Source organism: Furipterus horrens, unplaced genomic scaffold, assembly GCF_987537825.1.
Source record: "Furipterus horrens unplaced genomic scaffold, mFurHor1.1.pri manual_scaffold_8, whole genome shotgun sequence".
NCBI classification, from domain to species: Eukaryota; Metazoa; Chordata; class Mammalia; order Chiroptera; family Furipteridae; genus Furipterus; species Furipterus horrens.
Window position 1 is genome coordinate 77,656,968 of NW_028327178.1, and position 16,204 is coordinate 77,673,171.

At 37.0% G+C, this 16,204-nt stretch overlaps 1 protein-coding gene across 6 annotated transcripts in view; it reads left to right on the forward strand.

The window, feature by feature from the left end:
* TASP1 (taspase 1) overlaps positions 1 to 16,204 on the forward strand; it is a 350,594-nt gene that overhangs the window by 294,004 nt on the left and 40,386 nt on the right. For all 6 annotated transcript variants that reach the window (XM_090285208.1, XM_090285205.1, XM_090285209.1 and 3 more), the window contains one exon: positions 3,795 to 3,868. In XM_090285208.1, the coding sequence (XP_090141334.1) occupies positions 3,795 to 3,868 (74 nt within the window). The remainder of the gene's footprint in view (positions 1 to 3,794; positions 3,869 to 16,204) is intronic.

Below are 16,204 nucleotides of genomic sequence, written 5' to 3' on the forward strand. Positions count from 1 at the left end.
AATGAACTACTTGAAAGATATGTATATTAAATAAGATGTCTTTAAACAGAATCCCACATAAAATAAGGTTACTTGCAGGAACCTACCACTAAATTTCTTTTAGGAGGAATAGCTCCATATTTTCTATTTAATTGTTCATAGTGACCTTATGGAACATAACTAGCACAAATTACAACAATGTATTTCCAAGTGGCCACACTCCTACCATCATTATAGAAGAGTGCTCATTTCTTCACCAAACATTGTTTTCAAACTTTTTGATATCTGATAACCTGATAGTTGAATAATGGTATCTTATGGTTTAATTTGCAGTTCTTTTTAGTAGGAGAAGTGTAGACCTTCTTTTTGTCTTTTAGAGCCATTCATAATTTTTTGTTGTTCATATTCTTTTTGCTTTGTCTTTGGATGTTTGTCTCTTTTTTATTGACTTATAGCAGATCTTTATATACTTAGAAAATGTCATTTTCCTGTGCCATGCTTGCAAATATTTTCTTAGTTTGACATTCATATGTTTACTTTTTTCCCCACATGGCAAAGAAAATACGTAAACATTTTTTAATGTCATCACGTTTATTGATCTTGTCTTTTATGACCTCTGGATTTTGTTATTCTTTTAAAAGCTTTTCTTTAGAGATATTTAAGAGTTGTATTTGTGTTTGATGTTTTGTGGTCCTTTGGTGTTTGTATGGAATTTAATCCTTTTCAAGCTGAGTAAATTTCAGAGTAATAGAACAATGGAAGATCATAGGTTTTGGAATTCAGAAGTCCAGTGTGAATTCCAGTTTGTTCATGTACTAAAATAACATAAGCCATGTTATGTACTTTCTGTGAGCTTCAGGTGCCCCTTTCAGGCTTTGCTGAGTTTTACAAAGGAAAGTGCCTAGCATATGATAGATTCTGAATGTTAGTTCCTCCCTTTCTTGTTTCCATGAAGTCCTCCACCAAAAAATAATTTGTTATATTAATTTAAGACATGCACTAAAATAAATAAAATAGGGTGCTTTTAAAAAGTATCGTATAATTTAAATTGTAGACAACTCCTGCTGAGTTTCTCAATAGCTTGAACTAGTTATATACTGAAATGATCATATATACTGATTTGAATTGTTGGTATTAGTATGATGCACTTTTTGTTTGTTTGTTTGTTAAAAGAGTGAAGACTATTTCTAGACATTGAATTACTTTCTTTAAGGACTCCTAAACTCTACATCTAGAAACTTTATTGAAGAGCATTCAGTATAAAAATATTTCATGTGGTCAGTCAGTATACCCAATTTATTCTGGTTTGTAAGTATCACATTTCCTTAAAGCAGGTAACATATTTAGAGGGAATAATGCAGGTTAAAATAATAAAAATTGTGTTTAAAAATGTAATAAAGTATGGGGTTTTTATGCTTCACTTTCATGATTAGATTGACTACGTGTCCATGTATTTTTCTTGGCTAATTCATGAGCAGTTACTACTTTAACATTAGGGGCATAAGATAAGAAGTCACAGTTTTAGAAATGCCTTAACTTCATATTTATAAATTCAATTGCATTGTCATTACCCTAGGAAAATTCAGTAAGACTTGAGTGCCCTTGCTCTATTAGGGAATTTAGAATATCCCAGATCTTGCTCTGGACTTTTAAGAGTTTTGAAGTTCAAAGGAGATGTGTGAGGAAGAAAAAACATCTGGTGAAGAGAACTTGCTTCATTGCGTGACACAGTTTTCCTGCACTCTTTAGCAGAGCGTCTGTTTAGCAGGTTGGCAGGTTTGATAATTAATTAATGATGAAGGAATGAGCCACGTATCTGAGGAACTCAGTTTTGTCCCTCATTGCTTCATTCTTCCCCACATGTCTGGCAAAGCCTTCAGAGTCTAGGATCACTGATCCCACAGTTGTGTCTCAACTCAAACACTTGTCTTCAGGCTTAATTAGCTCACAGATATAAACAGATGGATGGCCTGGGACCCAGAGGGCTTAGTGTTGAGCAATACAGTTTTATTATTGGGGACTATTGGAATTTATGTTGGAGAAATGCCTCAAAACGTAAAAAAATGCCTTTTTAAAAACTCAGAATTTTGAAAGTATGCACTCAAAGGTGACAAAGTTTTATGTGTATCTCTGTATTTCTGTGAAGTTTTCTTTTTGTTACTTAATTTAGATATAATTTCAAATGTACAGAAAAAATTACGAGAATAGTGCAAGGGATACCCATGATTTCTTTATCCAGATCATCCATTGTTTTTGTTTTCTCCCATTTGTTTTCCCATCTTCACTCCCTCTTTCCCTTTGCCTTCCCTTTAAGCACACAGATACACACACATAGGCACACACACTCACACATTTAATCATGTACATTTTTTTCTTAAACTATTTGAGACCAAGGTGGAGATTCCAGGGGTTTTTACTTTTAATACTTAAGTGTGCATTTCTTAGGAACAAGACCATTCCTCTAAATAATCATATATCAATGTAAAATCATGAAATTTTACATTGATACAACACTATCATTGAATTCATTTTCCCTTTTTAAACTCCCATTAATTGTCTCAATAATACCCCTTATAACATCCCCACCACCTAGTCTAGGATCCAGTCTAGGGTGGCAGGCACACTGGAAACAGTTTGTCAACTCTCTTTGTATTTTTTGACTTGGATATTTTCAAAGAGTTTAAACCAGTTATTTAGTAGTATTCCTATATCAGATTTGTGTGGTGCTTCCTCATGCAGTTCTGGTTCTGCATTTTTGGCAAACATATCACAAAAATGGTGGTGAGTCTCAGGGTGTCTTATCTGGAGGCACATTGTGTTGATTTGTCCCTTAATTGGTGATGTTGGCTTGGATCATTTCGTTAAAGTGGAGTCCATCAGTTCTCTACACAGTAAACTTGCATTAAATTTTTCTTCTTTATATTTAATAAGAATTCTGTGAAGAACTTATCTTGAGACTATGGAAATAGCCTATTTTTCTTCAAATTTTCACCAACTAGTTTTAGCAACCATGATCGTTTGCTAACTTATTATTTTGTTTGTATTTATTAGTTGGCATTCTGCTGGAAAGAAGAGCTTTCTCTTCTCCCCTGTTTACTTATTCATTTATTTGTTTGCATTAGTATGGGCTTGCTGGTTCTTATTATGTTCAGTGGTGATAATTCATTACTATTATTATTTATTTTGATATTTAGATTGACACAGAGTTGATCAGCAGTAGCCCCTTGAAGCTGACACCTGATCCTTTTGATAAATCCTCATCATTCTTTGAGCACTTTCTTATTGTCTGAAACAACAAGATGTTCCAGATTCATTTTATATTTTCTCTGCCCCAGCCCTGGAAATGACATTTCTCCAAGGAATTCTGGTTTCTTTTTATACAGAATTGTATTTAGAAACCAAGACGTGTGTGTATGTGTGTGTGTGTGTGTGTGTGTGTGCGCGCAGGCATGTGCATGTGTGTTTTAAAGGAAACTACATTATGGAATATTGTATTTACTAAATCATTGTATATGGTACATATGAGTATATATGCACATGTGTGTCTTTAATGTTAACAGTTTAGAACAGAGCATTTATTTTACATATAATAATCATAAGTTTTGACAAGAAAGAAATACATTTTTCATTTCACAGTAAATGGCATTACACAGTTTTGAGTACTAAATCATCTTGACATTTATGAAGGAGCAAATGGAAAGTAGGGAACTGAGTGTGTTAAGTATAAAGCTATCTTTAACTGTTCTATTAAAAAGCAAAGATTTATTTTCCATCTGTGATCTGAATGTGCCTATTTGTGTTCTCTTCCATGGCAGTGGAATTTCTGTGGAGCCACACGACAGAGAGCATGTGTGTTGGATATATGTCAGCCCAAGACGGGAAAGCCAAGGTAAGCGGGAAAACTGGGGCATAACCCAGAAACCTTGCATGAACCTCTAACAGGCTAAGTTGATAGGTATGAATTTTCTCAGCCTCTCTTGGGAAGTAGCTCTGTGATCTTTATGAAAATCTGATTAAGTAGAGTTGATGAACCCAAAGAAAACCAGCAGGTCTTTTATGCTTTTGATGATGGAGCAGGGAAGAGTAGGAAAAACTTATTTTTTTCCATCTTTGTCCATTGTGAATAATTGGAAATGAGGAAACTGGGTTGAGAAGAGAAAATGGGAGTGAAGCTGATGGGCTCTCAGGACTGGGTGATTTTGCAAGGAGTGTTAGGATAGAGGAAATCAAGGTAAAGAAAGTCAAGTGCCTGGATTGCATTCTGCACCTGTGCAGGCAGAAGTGGCTAACATGCTTATGAGTACAACGTGGCTTGTGCTCTGATGTGTTCTGGCACACTGTGGCATAGTGTCCTCATGGGCAGAGACAGAGGTCTGCACCCTGTGTGTCACCTGCCCATGGCAGATGTCCCTCAGTGAGTCACAACAATCACATAAGACATCCATGCATCACCTCTTGAGTTGCTTGACATCCCCTGACTCATGATGGCTGAGGCTAGGAGTAAGAAACATAATTTGTGGATTTTATTTTATACTGGCCTCATGTTCTTCTTGTTCATAAAATTTTTAGAAACAGCTGCGGCATATGATGTTTACATGGCATTAAAGTACCTCATTTGCAAAGCTGTGAAGTTGGGCAACCTCTTTTCTTTTTTTTTTAAGTATATTTTATTGATTATGTTGTTAGTAGTTCCAATTTTTTTCCCCTTTGTTCCCCTCTGCCCAGTATCCCCTTTCCCTCCAGCAATTCCACCCCCCTTAGTCCATGTCCACGGGTCATGCATATAAGTTCCTCAGCTTCACCCTTTCCTATATTATTCTTAACTTCCCCCGGTCTAGTTTGTACCAACCAGTTATGCTTCTTAATCCCTGCACCATTTCCTCATTTCTCCCTCTTCCCCCTCCCAGCTGATAACCCTTCAGATGATCCCCATACCTATGATTCAGTCCTATTCTGGTTTGCTTAGTTGGATTTTGTTTATATTTTTAGATTCAGTTGTTGATAGTTGTGAGTTCGTTGTCATTTTAGTGTTCATAATTTTGATCTTCTTTTTATTAAGTTCCCTTGACATTTTATATAATAATGGTTTGGTGATGATGAAATCCTTTAGCTTCACCCTGTCTGGGAAGCACTTCATCTGCCCTTCATTCCAAATGAGAGCTTTGCTGGATAGAGTAATCTTGGTTGTTGGTTGCTTTTCACCACATTGAACACTGCTTGCCAGTCCCTTCCTTCCTGCAAAGTGTCCTCTGAGAAATCAGCCAACAGTCCTATCGGCACCCCCCTGTAGGCAACTCTCCGCCTCTCTCTTGCTACCCCCAGAACTCTGTCTTTAACTTTCACCTTTGGCATCTCAGTCATGATGCGTCCTGGTGTAGTCCCCTCTGGGTCCAGCTTGCTCAGGATCCTCTGTGCTTCCCGGACCTATATGTCCATTTCCTTGGCAAAATTTGGGAATTTTTTCTCATTTCTTGCTTCCTCATTCTGCACTGATTGACTGTTTTTTTTTCCTTCCTTATGTTCCAAATCATTGATTTGAACCCCAGTTTTCTCCCCTTTACTGTTGGTTTTGTTTGGATTTTTCTTCGTTTCACTTAGCATAGCCTTCACTTCTTCTCTTATGTGTCTGCCACACTCAAGCATATCTGTCAAGCCTGTGAGCATCTTTATCACCAGTGTTTTGAATTCTGTGTCTGTTAGGTTGTCTGTCTCCTCATCTGTTAGGCTGGCTAGACAACCTTTCTCCTCATCACTTAGTTCTCCCACTGGAACCTTGATCCGTTCCTCCTTTTGGGCCATACTTCCCTGTCTCCTCATTCTGAAAGACTCCTGTGTTTGTTTGCCTCCGCATCCCAGGTAGAGCTGTCGCTCCTGTTACGTTGTAATGGGCGGAGCCTTAGGGATTCGTCAGTATAGGGTGACCTGTTTCACCAGGTTGTGGCGCTGTATGTGGGGAGGGGTCCAAGAGGGAACAATGCCGCCCACCCAGCACTTGCCCCTTTTCCAGGCACCTCTCCCACTTTCGCACTGGACTGGCGCCCCTCTAGCTGCTGCCATCGTTCCCAGAGTGGGTGGGTCTGCAGACATTCTAGGACCGTGGGGGCCCTTTAAACAAGCAGACTCTGCTGAGACCAGCAGTTTCTGCCTCCACCCCAACCCCCACTGGTCTGCACAGTCAGAAGTAATGAGGCTTGATTTTCCCCGATGCTGGGACTGTGAGCTGCAGGTCCGGTGAGGGGCTGGGAACACTCCCCAGGTGTCTCTCCTGACTTTAAAACTAAAACGCATGACTGCGCTTTCTGCCGGACTGCTGCCGCTGCCGCTGTTGCCACCACTGCTCCTGCCACCACACTGCCTCCTCTCTGCCCCCGCTCCACCCCTCCTACCTGTCTGGATGAGTATTTCTTCTTTATATCTTTGTTTGCTGGACTTCCATTCCGTTTGATTTTCTGGAACTTCTGGTTGTTTCTAGTTTTGAGGTAGTTGTATTCCTTCTTAGTTGTAGAGGGAGATGCAGTGTGTCTGTCTATGCCTCCATCTTGATTGGAAGTCTGGGCAGCGTCTTTTTTAAAGGACATGATTTATTTTGCATATTTGGAAACATAAGTAAGGAAACTTCTGGTATTAACTGTCTGATAGAGATGGCATCATTAATAAATTAAGGAAACATGTAAGAAAGAATAGTTTATTGCTTATTTGTCATTTAACACCCATCCAGACTGGCCTCTGTACATTATCCAGCAAGCGGTCATGTTACAGGGCTTCTGTGAGGATAATGCACAAGAGCATCTCATCAGGAAAGCATCAGCATACATTCATGAAACTGTTACTGAGCTCTCCTCCTCTGCATCACCCTCACATAGTACAAGATTTTTATTGTATTAGTAGGTTTATTTCATAAGAGAATGCATAAAGATTGCTTTATTTCATAATATTTAGAGAAGGGAATTATAACTGCATTTTAAAGGTCATTTATAGGGGTAGAGCAATACTATCTAATAGAATTTTCTGTGATGATGGAAGTGTTTTATATTTCTATTGTGCTGTCCAATAGGATAGCCACTAACCATATGTGGCTATTAAGCACTTGCAATGTGTCATGTTTGAGGAAAAGAATTTTAAATTTTACTTAGTTTAAGTTTAAATAACCATTTGTGTCTAGTGGCTACTCTATTGATAAGCACAGGTGTAAGAATGAGTAGAAAATGGTTTTTTCAAGTAAGTATTTTCAGAACATTCTTTTCTTTCCAATGACAAAATGGTTCCAATATATAAAAATCTCTGATAAGCCACAAGATTCCTTACACAAGAATGGCATGCAGTCACTTTTGTTTTTCTCACCCCTTACAAGTTGAATTGCTTTTTAACAACAAAAAAAAAATATCGTGTGAAGTGGACTTCAGTACTGAAACCAGTCTTGTTGGGCATGATCACGTTATTAAGTCCCTTGTGTGGAAATGTTCTTGTTATCCCTGCTGGTGGCCTGTGGAAGATACCTTACTATTTAACATGAAATATGGGTGATAGAGAGAGGGGACAATACTGCACTGAGCCAAAGATGTTTGGCCTCCAATTGCATCGCTTGACATCTGGTAGACATGGTTTTCATATTGCTGGTAAATTCTCCAGCTGGTAGTCTTGATTAGGCCAACAGATACAGCTGCTCCTCTTGCCTCACTTGTAAATTATGTTTTTGACCTTCTTTTCAGAGAGTTAATCCCTCTCCTTTTCTTCCTCTTTTGAGCCTGTGGCTACAAATGCTTTAAAAACAAAATAAAACAAAACAATAATGCTTTGGCTGCTGAATTCTGTTGATCAAAAAAAAAAAATCTCTTTTTTCATACAGGCTAGAATTTTATTGTATTGCAAGTAAGAAAACATTATAGATGAGAAGCTGGGCTCAAAAGGGAAAGGGAACTACAACAAAATTCATATTCTTTTGGTTTACCCCCCAGTTTCCTGCCTCCAATGAAAGAAGTGTTGAATTAGTGGCATATCTGTTCAGCAGAATGACTGGTTTATAAAACATGCTTTCACATAATGTTGAGAACTGGTAGTGAAATGAGAAAGGAAGCATCTTTAAAAATTAAGAAATAATAATAATAATTTCAAAACTGTTTCTAAAATGTTTTTCTTTTCCATTTTCCCTGTTTTCTAAAACTTACCTTTTTTGTGCTTGTTACCAAACTCAGAAAATAAAGTCACCAGGCCATTTAAACATTTTATATAAGCTAACTAAGTAAAGGCCTTGAATAAAGCTCACCTTAAAATTATATTACTTAAAAAGGCTGGATAATAATCATATCATTGTAACCAGAATTCATGTATAATATAAATAAAGAGAAGTAGGTGTTTTTATAAGTTTCTTTTTATTATGGAACATTCTTTCATTTATATCATTCAATTTCTAAAGCCTAAATTAAAAATATTTCTTTTCATTGAACAAAAATTAAGGCACTGATAACAGTTGGATTTAAAGATCAAATGTCCTTATCCTACACAGACAGCAATTAATGAACAGTTTTTAATAAACACTCAGTGTCCATGGACTACTGTAACAAAAACAGATGTTAAAACTGACATGGAACTTACTCAAGTATAATAAATGAAACCAAGGTTTCTTTTACTATGTAGAGGTCACTTTTTATAGCAATAGTGAAAACACTATTATAAAAATTTATCCTTGGGGAGGAGCAAGCTATTTTGTGGTCTTAAAGTATCTCCCCACATATTTCTTAATAGTTGCTGAGGAGAATAATAGTTTATACTGGAGAAACCAAGCAGCAACTTGACTGTGATCAAAATTAATGTCATTCGTTAAGGGGCAGATGGACATCATGTGCCTCTGGATGTGATAACCTGAGAAGACACAAACATCACTTTTGTAGTAACCCATCTGGAAGTGCATAACCTGAATCTAATCACAAAGAAACATCAAACAAATCCAAAATGAGGAACATTCTTGTTACGAAAGAAAAAAGGATCCATATAATTGACCTTGAACAATATGGGTGTGAACTGTGTGGTCCACTTATATGTGGATTTTTTTTTTCAGTAAGTACAGTAAATGTATTTCCTTTTTCAAATGATTTTCTTAATATTTTCTCTGGCTTACTTTATTGTAAGAATATAGTATGTAACATATAACATACAAAATATATGTTAATTGACTATGTTATCAGTAAGGCTTCATCGGTAAGATCAACAGTAGGCTATTAAGTAGTTCAATTTTTGAGGAGTCAGTTATACACAGATTTCTTACTACATGAGAGGTCAGTACCTTTAACCCCCCATGTTGTCCAAGGGTCAACTGTATTCTTAAAAAATGTCAATGTCATGCCCTAGCTAGGTAGCTCAGTTGGTTGGAGCATCCTACCATAGACCAAAAGGTTGTGGGATTGATTTCCAGTCAGGGCACATACTTAGATAACAGGTTTAATTCCTGGTTGGGGTGCATACTGAAGGCAACCAGTCAGTGTTTCTCTCTCACATCAGTGTTCCTTCCCCTCTCTCTCTCTTATCAGTAAACATATCCTCAGGTGAAGATTTTTTTTAAATGTCAATACCATAAAAGATAAAGGCTGAAGAAATGTTCCAGATTTAACAATACTAAGGAGTGTACAACTGAATGTAATACTGATTCTATCCTGGATCTTATATAGGAGGGGAAAAATACATTGTTTGATTAGTTTACAAAATTAGAATATGAATAGTGAAAATAGTTTTATCATTGTTAAATTTGTTATAACTGTACTGTGTTATATAAAGAAATATCCATATTCTTTTGAAATATAAACTGAAGTATTTAGGGGTAAAAGGCCATAATATATGCAGTATCTTCACGATGGTTCAGGAAAAAAAAACATTTTGTATGGATGGATGGATAACAAATTTAAAGCAAATGGAGCAAAATGGAACCTGGTTAAGAATATATGGGTGGCACTTCCGGCCAAGATGGAGGCTTAGACGGACACGCTAGGTCTCCCTCTACAACTAGAGAGGAATACAACTACTTCAAAACAAAGGATAACTAGAAATTCCAGAAAATAAAACTACATGGAAGCCCAACATATGAAGTTATAAACCAGCGGTGCCATTTGGGCAGGTAAGAGTTAAAGAGGGCAGTGCCGTTTGTGGTCGAACCTGGAGCGGCGGGGCGGTGGAAAATCCCGGCTGCGGTCAAGCCCCTGGTGGTGCGCGACCCGGGCACTGGGGAGAGCGGCCACCGCATCACCTTGAACAGTGAGGCCCAGGGGGGGCGGGAGGATGGATCCGGGTCTCCTAGCTGAATAACTCTGTGAATCCATCTTGGACCCCCGCCCCCAAAGAAAGCACCACAGGGCTGCGAAATAGGTCGCAGACAGGCGCCAGTTGCTGAATTCTGACGCGTACACAGGCACTGCCCCTTACAGCCGGCCCAAGAAAACAAAACGCATCTGTCAAAATGAGGCAGACAACTATAGAAATCCCGGTAGCACAGCTCACCAGGCAACAGATAGAGAACCTGACAGATGAACAGATAAGAAACCTGTCAGAGGCTCAGTTCTGGGCCATTGTTATCAGGTGGCTTACAGAATTCACAAAAGAGCAGGAAAAAGATAAGAAAGAAGCGAAAAACATTCATAACGAAAGGAACAAAACCACATACGAGACAGATGGTGAGGAAAAAAAATCCAGAGTTCATTTCAACAAACAGGAATATGGAGAAGGAACAAGCAGTCAACCAATGCAGAGAGAGGAAATGGGAAGCAACAATGAGAGGATCAGAAACCTCTGGGACAGCTATAAAAGGCCCAACATAAGAATCATTGGTTTGCCAGAGAGCGAGGAAGATGAACTAGAACTTGAAAAATTGAGTGAAAATATAATAAAGGAGAACTTCCCAGACTTGGGGAAGGGAATAGACTTGCAGGTCCAGGAAGCAAGGAGAGTTCCCAAGAGACTGGACCCAGGGAGAACCACTCCAAGACACATTATAATCAAAATGTCAAAAATTAAAGATAAAGAGAGAATCTTAAAAGCAGCAAGAGAGAAGAAAAGAATTATGTACTAAGGGGCCCCAATTAGACTATCAGCTGACTTCTCAAGAGAGACCCTACTGGCAAGAAGGGACTGGCAAGAAATATTTAAAGTAATGAAAATCCAAAACCTACAACCACGAATACTCTATCCAGCGAAATTGTCATTCAGAATAGAAGGACAGAGAAAGTGTTTCCAGGACAAAATAAAACTGAAAGAGTTCATTAGATCCAAACCACTGTTATATGAGATGTTAAAGGGACTGGTTTAAAAAACAGAAGCTAGGGAGATGAAACAAAGGCAAACTAAACAGGCAACGAGAGTGGAAAAGGAACTGTGGGTACGGGAAGCATATTGGGGGGAGGTCAACAGGGAGGGGGAGTGGGGAGAGGGAGGGAGATGATATAGGAATTGGGGATCATGGTAGGAGGGAATGGAATAGACGGAGAGAGGTTGGGAGGAACTGTATGCACAACTAATGGACATAATCTAAAAGGGGGGGACAACTGGAGGGAGGGGGGCCACCGGGTGGAGGGGAGCAGAGGGAAGGGAAATTGGCACAAATGTAATATTTTAATCAATAAAACACATTAAATCTGAAAAAAAAAAAAGAATATATGGGTGTTCCTTGAACTATTCTATAATTTTGGAATTATTTTCAAATATTACCCTTGGACAATATGGCACATTTGATTAGTCTTTGGGCCTTGCAGTTGAAATGAGCGAGTATTGGATTAGATATGGTACCAGGAAGTTGGTACCTCAGTTGTCCTTCCACCCACTGTTCACTGAGAGAGTGACATAATGTGATGTGATCACTGCCTCTTTGCCTCTCAGTGGACTCATTTGGAAAATAGGATCAAAAATACATTACTGTGCCTTAAGTCCTTCCTGAGATAAGATATCATAGGAACAAGGAAGCAAAATCCTATTTGAGTATAGATGACTGGATCCCATTAAGTTCTTCATATGTTATAAATATATTATCTATATTATGGATATTGTGTGTATTATGGCTCTTTACCGGTAGATATTTGCTTCCAATCTGAAAAATTTGAAATTTTACATGTCAGGTTACATAAGCAGACAGTTGCTATTCAGTTTTTCAGTAGGATTTTTATGATCCCAGTATAGTATCTATTTTGTTTTGTTTTTGTGAAGATAGTTTCTAGGGCATTAAGAACATTCTCAAATGTCTATTTAGAAGGAATAGTACAGATGAGATTTCTGGGAGCTTTTTATGAGACTTAACCTATCTCTCTAATAAAGACATAGGTGGAAGACTTAATTAGATATAGTCATGTACTGTTTAACCGTGGGGACACATTCTGCAAAATGCATCATTAGGCAATTTGGTAGTTGTGTGAACATCATAGAGTGCACTTAACAAGCCTAGATGGTATATCCTACTTAATGCACTAGGCTCTCTGGGATAGTCCAATGCTCCTAGGCTACAAACCTGTATAGCATGTTACTGCACTGAATACTCCAAACAATTGTGTAACATAATTGTATTTGTATAAACATAGAAAAGGCACAGTAAAAATGCAGTATAAAAGATTTAAAAGTGGTACATTAGTATAGCCATGAATGGAGCTTACAGGACTGGAAATTTTTATGGGTGATTCAGTGATGAGTGAATGTGAAGGCCTAGGACATTACTGTACACTACTGTAGACTTTATAAACACTGTACACTTAAGCTACTCTGAATTCATAAAACAACATGAGTAAATCAAGTGCAAGAGAAAATGATGCAATCAAATGATGCTGTAAACACAAGATGTGTGATGAGACTCTGGTACTGTAATAGGGCATACCTCTTTACAGCAAACTTTTTTGTAAGTAGAAAGAGTATGCTGTAAAATAACAATAAAAGGTATAGAACAGTAAATATATATGTAAACCAGTATTTATTATCATTATCAAGTGTTATGTACTGTACATAACTTTATGTGCCATACTTTTATATACACCCGGCAGTGGAGAAGTTTTGTTTACACCAGCATCAGTACAAACACATGAGTAATGCTTCTTACTATGACATTAAGATGGATATGACATCACTAGGTGATCGGAATTTTTAAAACTCTTTATTTATTTATTTGAGAGAGAGACCTGACCAGGATCAAACCCACAACCTTGCTGTATGAAGACAACACTAACCAACTGAGCTACCCAGCCAGGGCCTGCGATAGGAATTTTTGAGTTCCATTATACTTTTATGGTACTGCCATTGTATATGTGATCTGTCATTGACCAAAACATTAGGTAGCACATGAGTATATAAAGCATGAGGTATACAAGAGAGAGATAATAAAAAAGTGAGAAAGAACATTCCACTTCCAACTAGGATGAAAGAAGTCACAAGACACTGTTGCTCCTACTCCCAACAATGAGAATGAGCTGGATAAAGTAAAAATTCTAGATTTTAAAAAATCATCCAAAAAACCTGGAAATATGCTAGAAAAACCTAAATTAATTAAATTCCAAAAAGGGACAAGCCTTCCCGAGGGTAGAAAAACTCCACTTCTTCATACCTGGCAGAATAGTAGGAAGGGGAGTAAAACTGACAGACAAGTATAAAGAGAAGCCAACCAAACTTTTTAAAAATATATTTTATTCATTTATTTTTAAAGAATGGGGAAGGGAGGGAGAAAAAGAGGGAGAGAAACATCAGTGTGTGGTTGCCTCTTGTGCACCCCCAACCTGGGTCCTGGCGCGCAACCCAGGCATGTGCCCTGACTGGGAATCGAACTGGCGACCCTTTGGTTCTCAGGCTGGTGCTCAATCCACTGAGAGGCACCAGCCAGGGCCCAGCCAAACTTCTAATGAACTATTTATGGCCTTATGTGAGCTGGTATGGTGGATTAAGATCCTCAGAAGTCCCAGTTGCATGATGAGTCTTGCACCTACCATCAGTTCTCCTCTATGAAGTCAGGTGAGCACACCAAAGGCTTGGAGCATGGCAAAGAACTCAGAGTGACTCATCAGAGTCTTTAAGATTTTTACCAAGTGCATGGCAATGGCAAAGAGACACTGGAGGCAGAGCAGGACTGCTGAGCGGCAGATGCCATGGTGAGGAAAGTTGGGGCTGGTTATCAAGGCACAGAGATCACCTAAACAACACTGTAAACAAAGAGACACCCCTCATGCTTGGAATGCTGGCAGCTGGAATGTAAGATGAAGGGGAGTCTCCAGTCTCACCAGAGCTCAGGTCCCAGATTTTGCTTAAGAGAAATTACTGGTCCAAACTTCAAAATATTAGCCAATAGTGAACTTAATCTAAAGCTACCACAAAGCCCAGAAACCAGATCAATGAGAGATTAGAAAAATTCAGTCCTAGCCTAGAGGAGGGGGTTTATTATTTCCTTAGGGTAAATATTATTTATTTTAAATATTATTTACTGTTCTTTTACATGCAATGTATGTCATACAATGAAAATTGAGTCCTCTGAAGCAGGAAAAAGTGATTTGTACTTAAGAGAAAGATTGGTCAAGTTTACTCACAGATTACCCAAATGTTAGGATTAGCGGAGACAGATAATCAAATGCTTATGGTAATTATAAATAGAAAAATGAAAATGATATGACTGAAAAATAAAACATCAGAAACAGAATTTACTTGATAGGTTTAACAGGAGACTGGAGTGGAAAATATGCTTAGTTAACTTGAGAACCAGTCAATAAAAATTTTCCAAACCTAAGCACAAAGAGGAAAATGAATTTAAGAAACCAAAAATGAGTGTCTGAGACTTCTGGGACAAATGGTCTAAATCATGCGCATTTAGAATTATATAACTGTGAGGTTCTTACATTCCTCATGAGATAATTTCTGATAAGGATGTTTATTTAATTTCTAGAGTAACAACTTTAAATATAATAAAATATTATAACTAAAACAAACAAACAATAGAAGACATACAAGGAAGAACTACAAATTTCTCAACCCAAAAATAGGCAGGAAAAGAGGAACAGAAAAACTGAGAACATATAGAGAGCAAATACCAAAAGATGAAACTCAACTATATCAATAATTATATTAAATATGATTAAACTAAATATTCCATTTAAAATCAAAGATGTTCAGACAAAAAAAAATATGGAACACCCAGTTATATATATTTTTAAGAAATGCACATTAAATGTAAAGATTCAGACAAAATAGTAAAATTACAGAGAGAATATTATGCAAACACTAAGCATGAGAAAACTAATGTGGCTTTGTTAATGTCAGATTCACGAAATATTATGAGATAAATTCATCATAGACAAAAATTTCTAAATGTATCTGATAACATAAAGGAAGCAAAAATTGAGAGAATTATAGAGAGGAGTAGACAAATGTACAATCATCGGAAATCTTTACATCTCTCTCTCAGTTGTAAGTAAGTAGAATAAAAATTAGTAAGCATGTGAACAACAACACTATGATCCAACTTGACCTAAGTGATAGTTATAGAAGACTACACTCAACAAGTTACTCTTTTCAAGTTCACAAGGGGTACTCACCAAGAGAATCTGTAAATTATTTCAAACTGAATGATAATGAAAACATGTCCAAATTTATAGGATATAATGAAAATATTAAAAGGAAAAGTGTATCCTAAAATGCTTATAGTAGGAAAAATGTTTAAAATAAATGAGTTGAATTTCCATCTTAAGAAATTTTAAGAATAATAGAATCAAAATAATAAAAAGTAAAAATAATAGCAAAAATAGAGAAAAAACAACAAAGTCAGAGCTTGTATTTAAAAAAAAGAATTAATGAATGATAGAACCTTAAAAAGAATAATCAGGAAAGAAACAGAAAAAAATACAAATAACCAATATCAAGACTGAAAAGGGAACATCAATGCAGGATCAGAGTTCCTACAAACATTAAATGAGTAATAAGTTATTATTAACAACTTTACAATTTAATACAATAAATTCAGTAACTTGGATGAAATTTATAAATTCCTGAAGAAAAAAACACAACTTAGAAAATCTAACACAGGAAATTGGAATAACCATATACATATTTAAGAAATTGAATTTATAATCAAAATCTCACAAAGAAAATTTCATGCCCAGATGGTTTCATTGGTGTGTTATATCAGACATTTAAAGTAGAAATAATATAATATTAAGCCAATCCTTTTAGAAAAAGAAGGACAGAGGTAAGCCATTTTATGAGGCAAGGGTAACCTCAGTATCAAAATTTG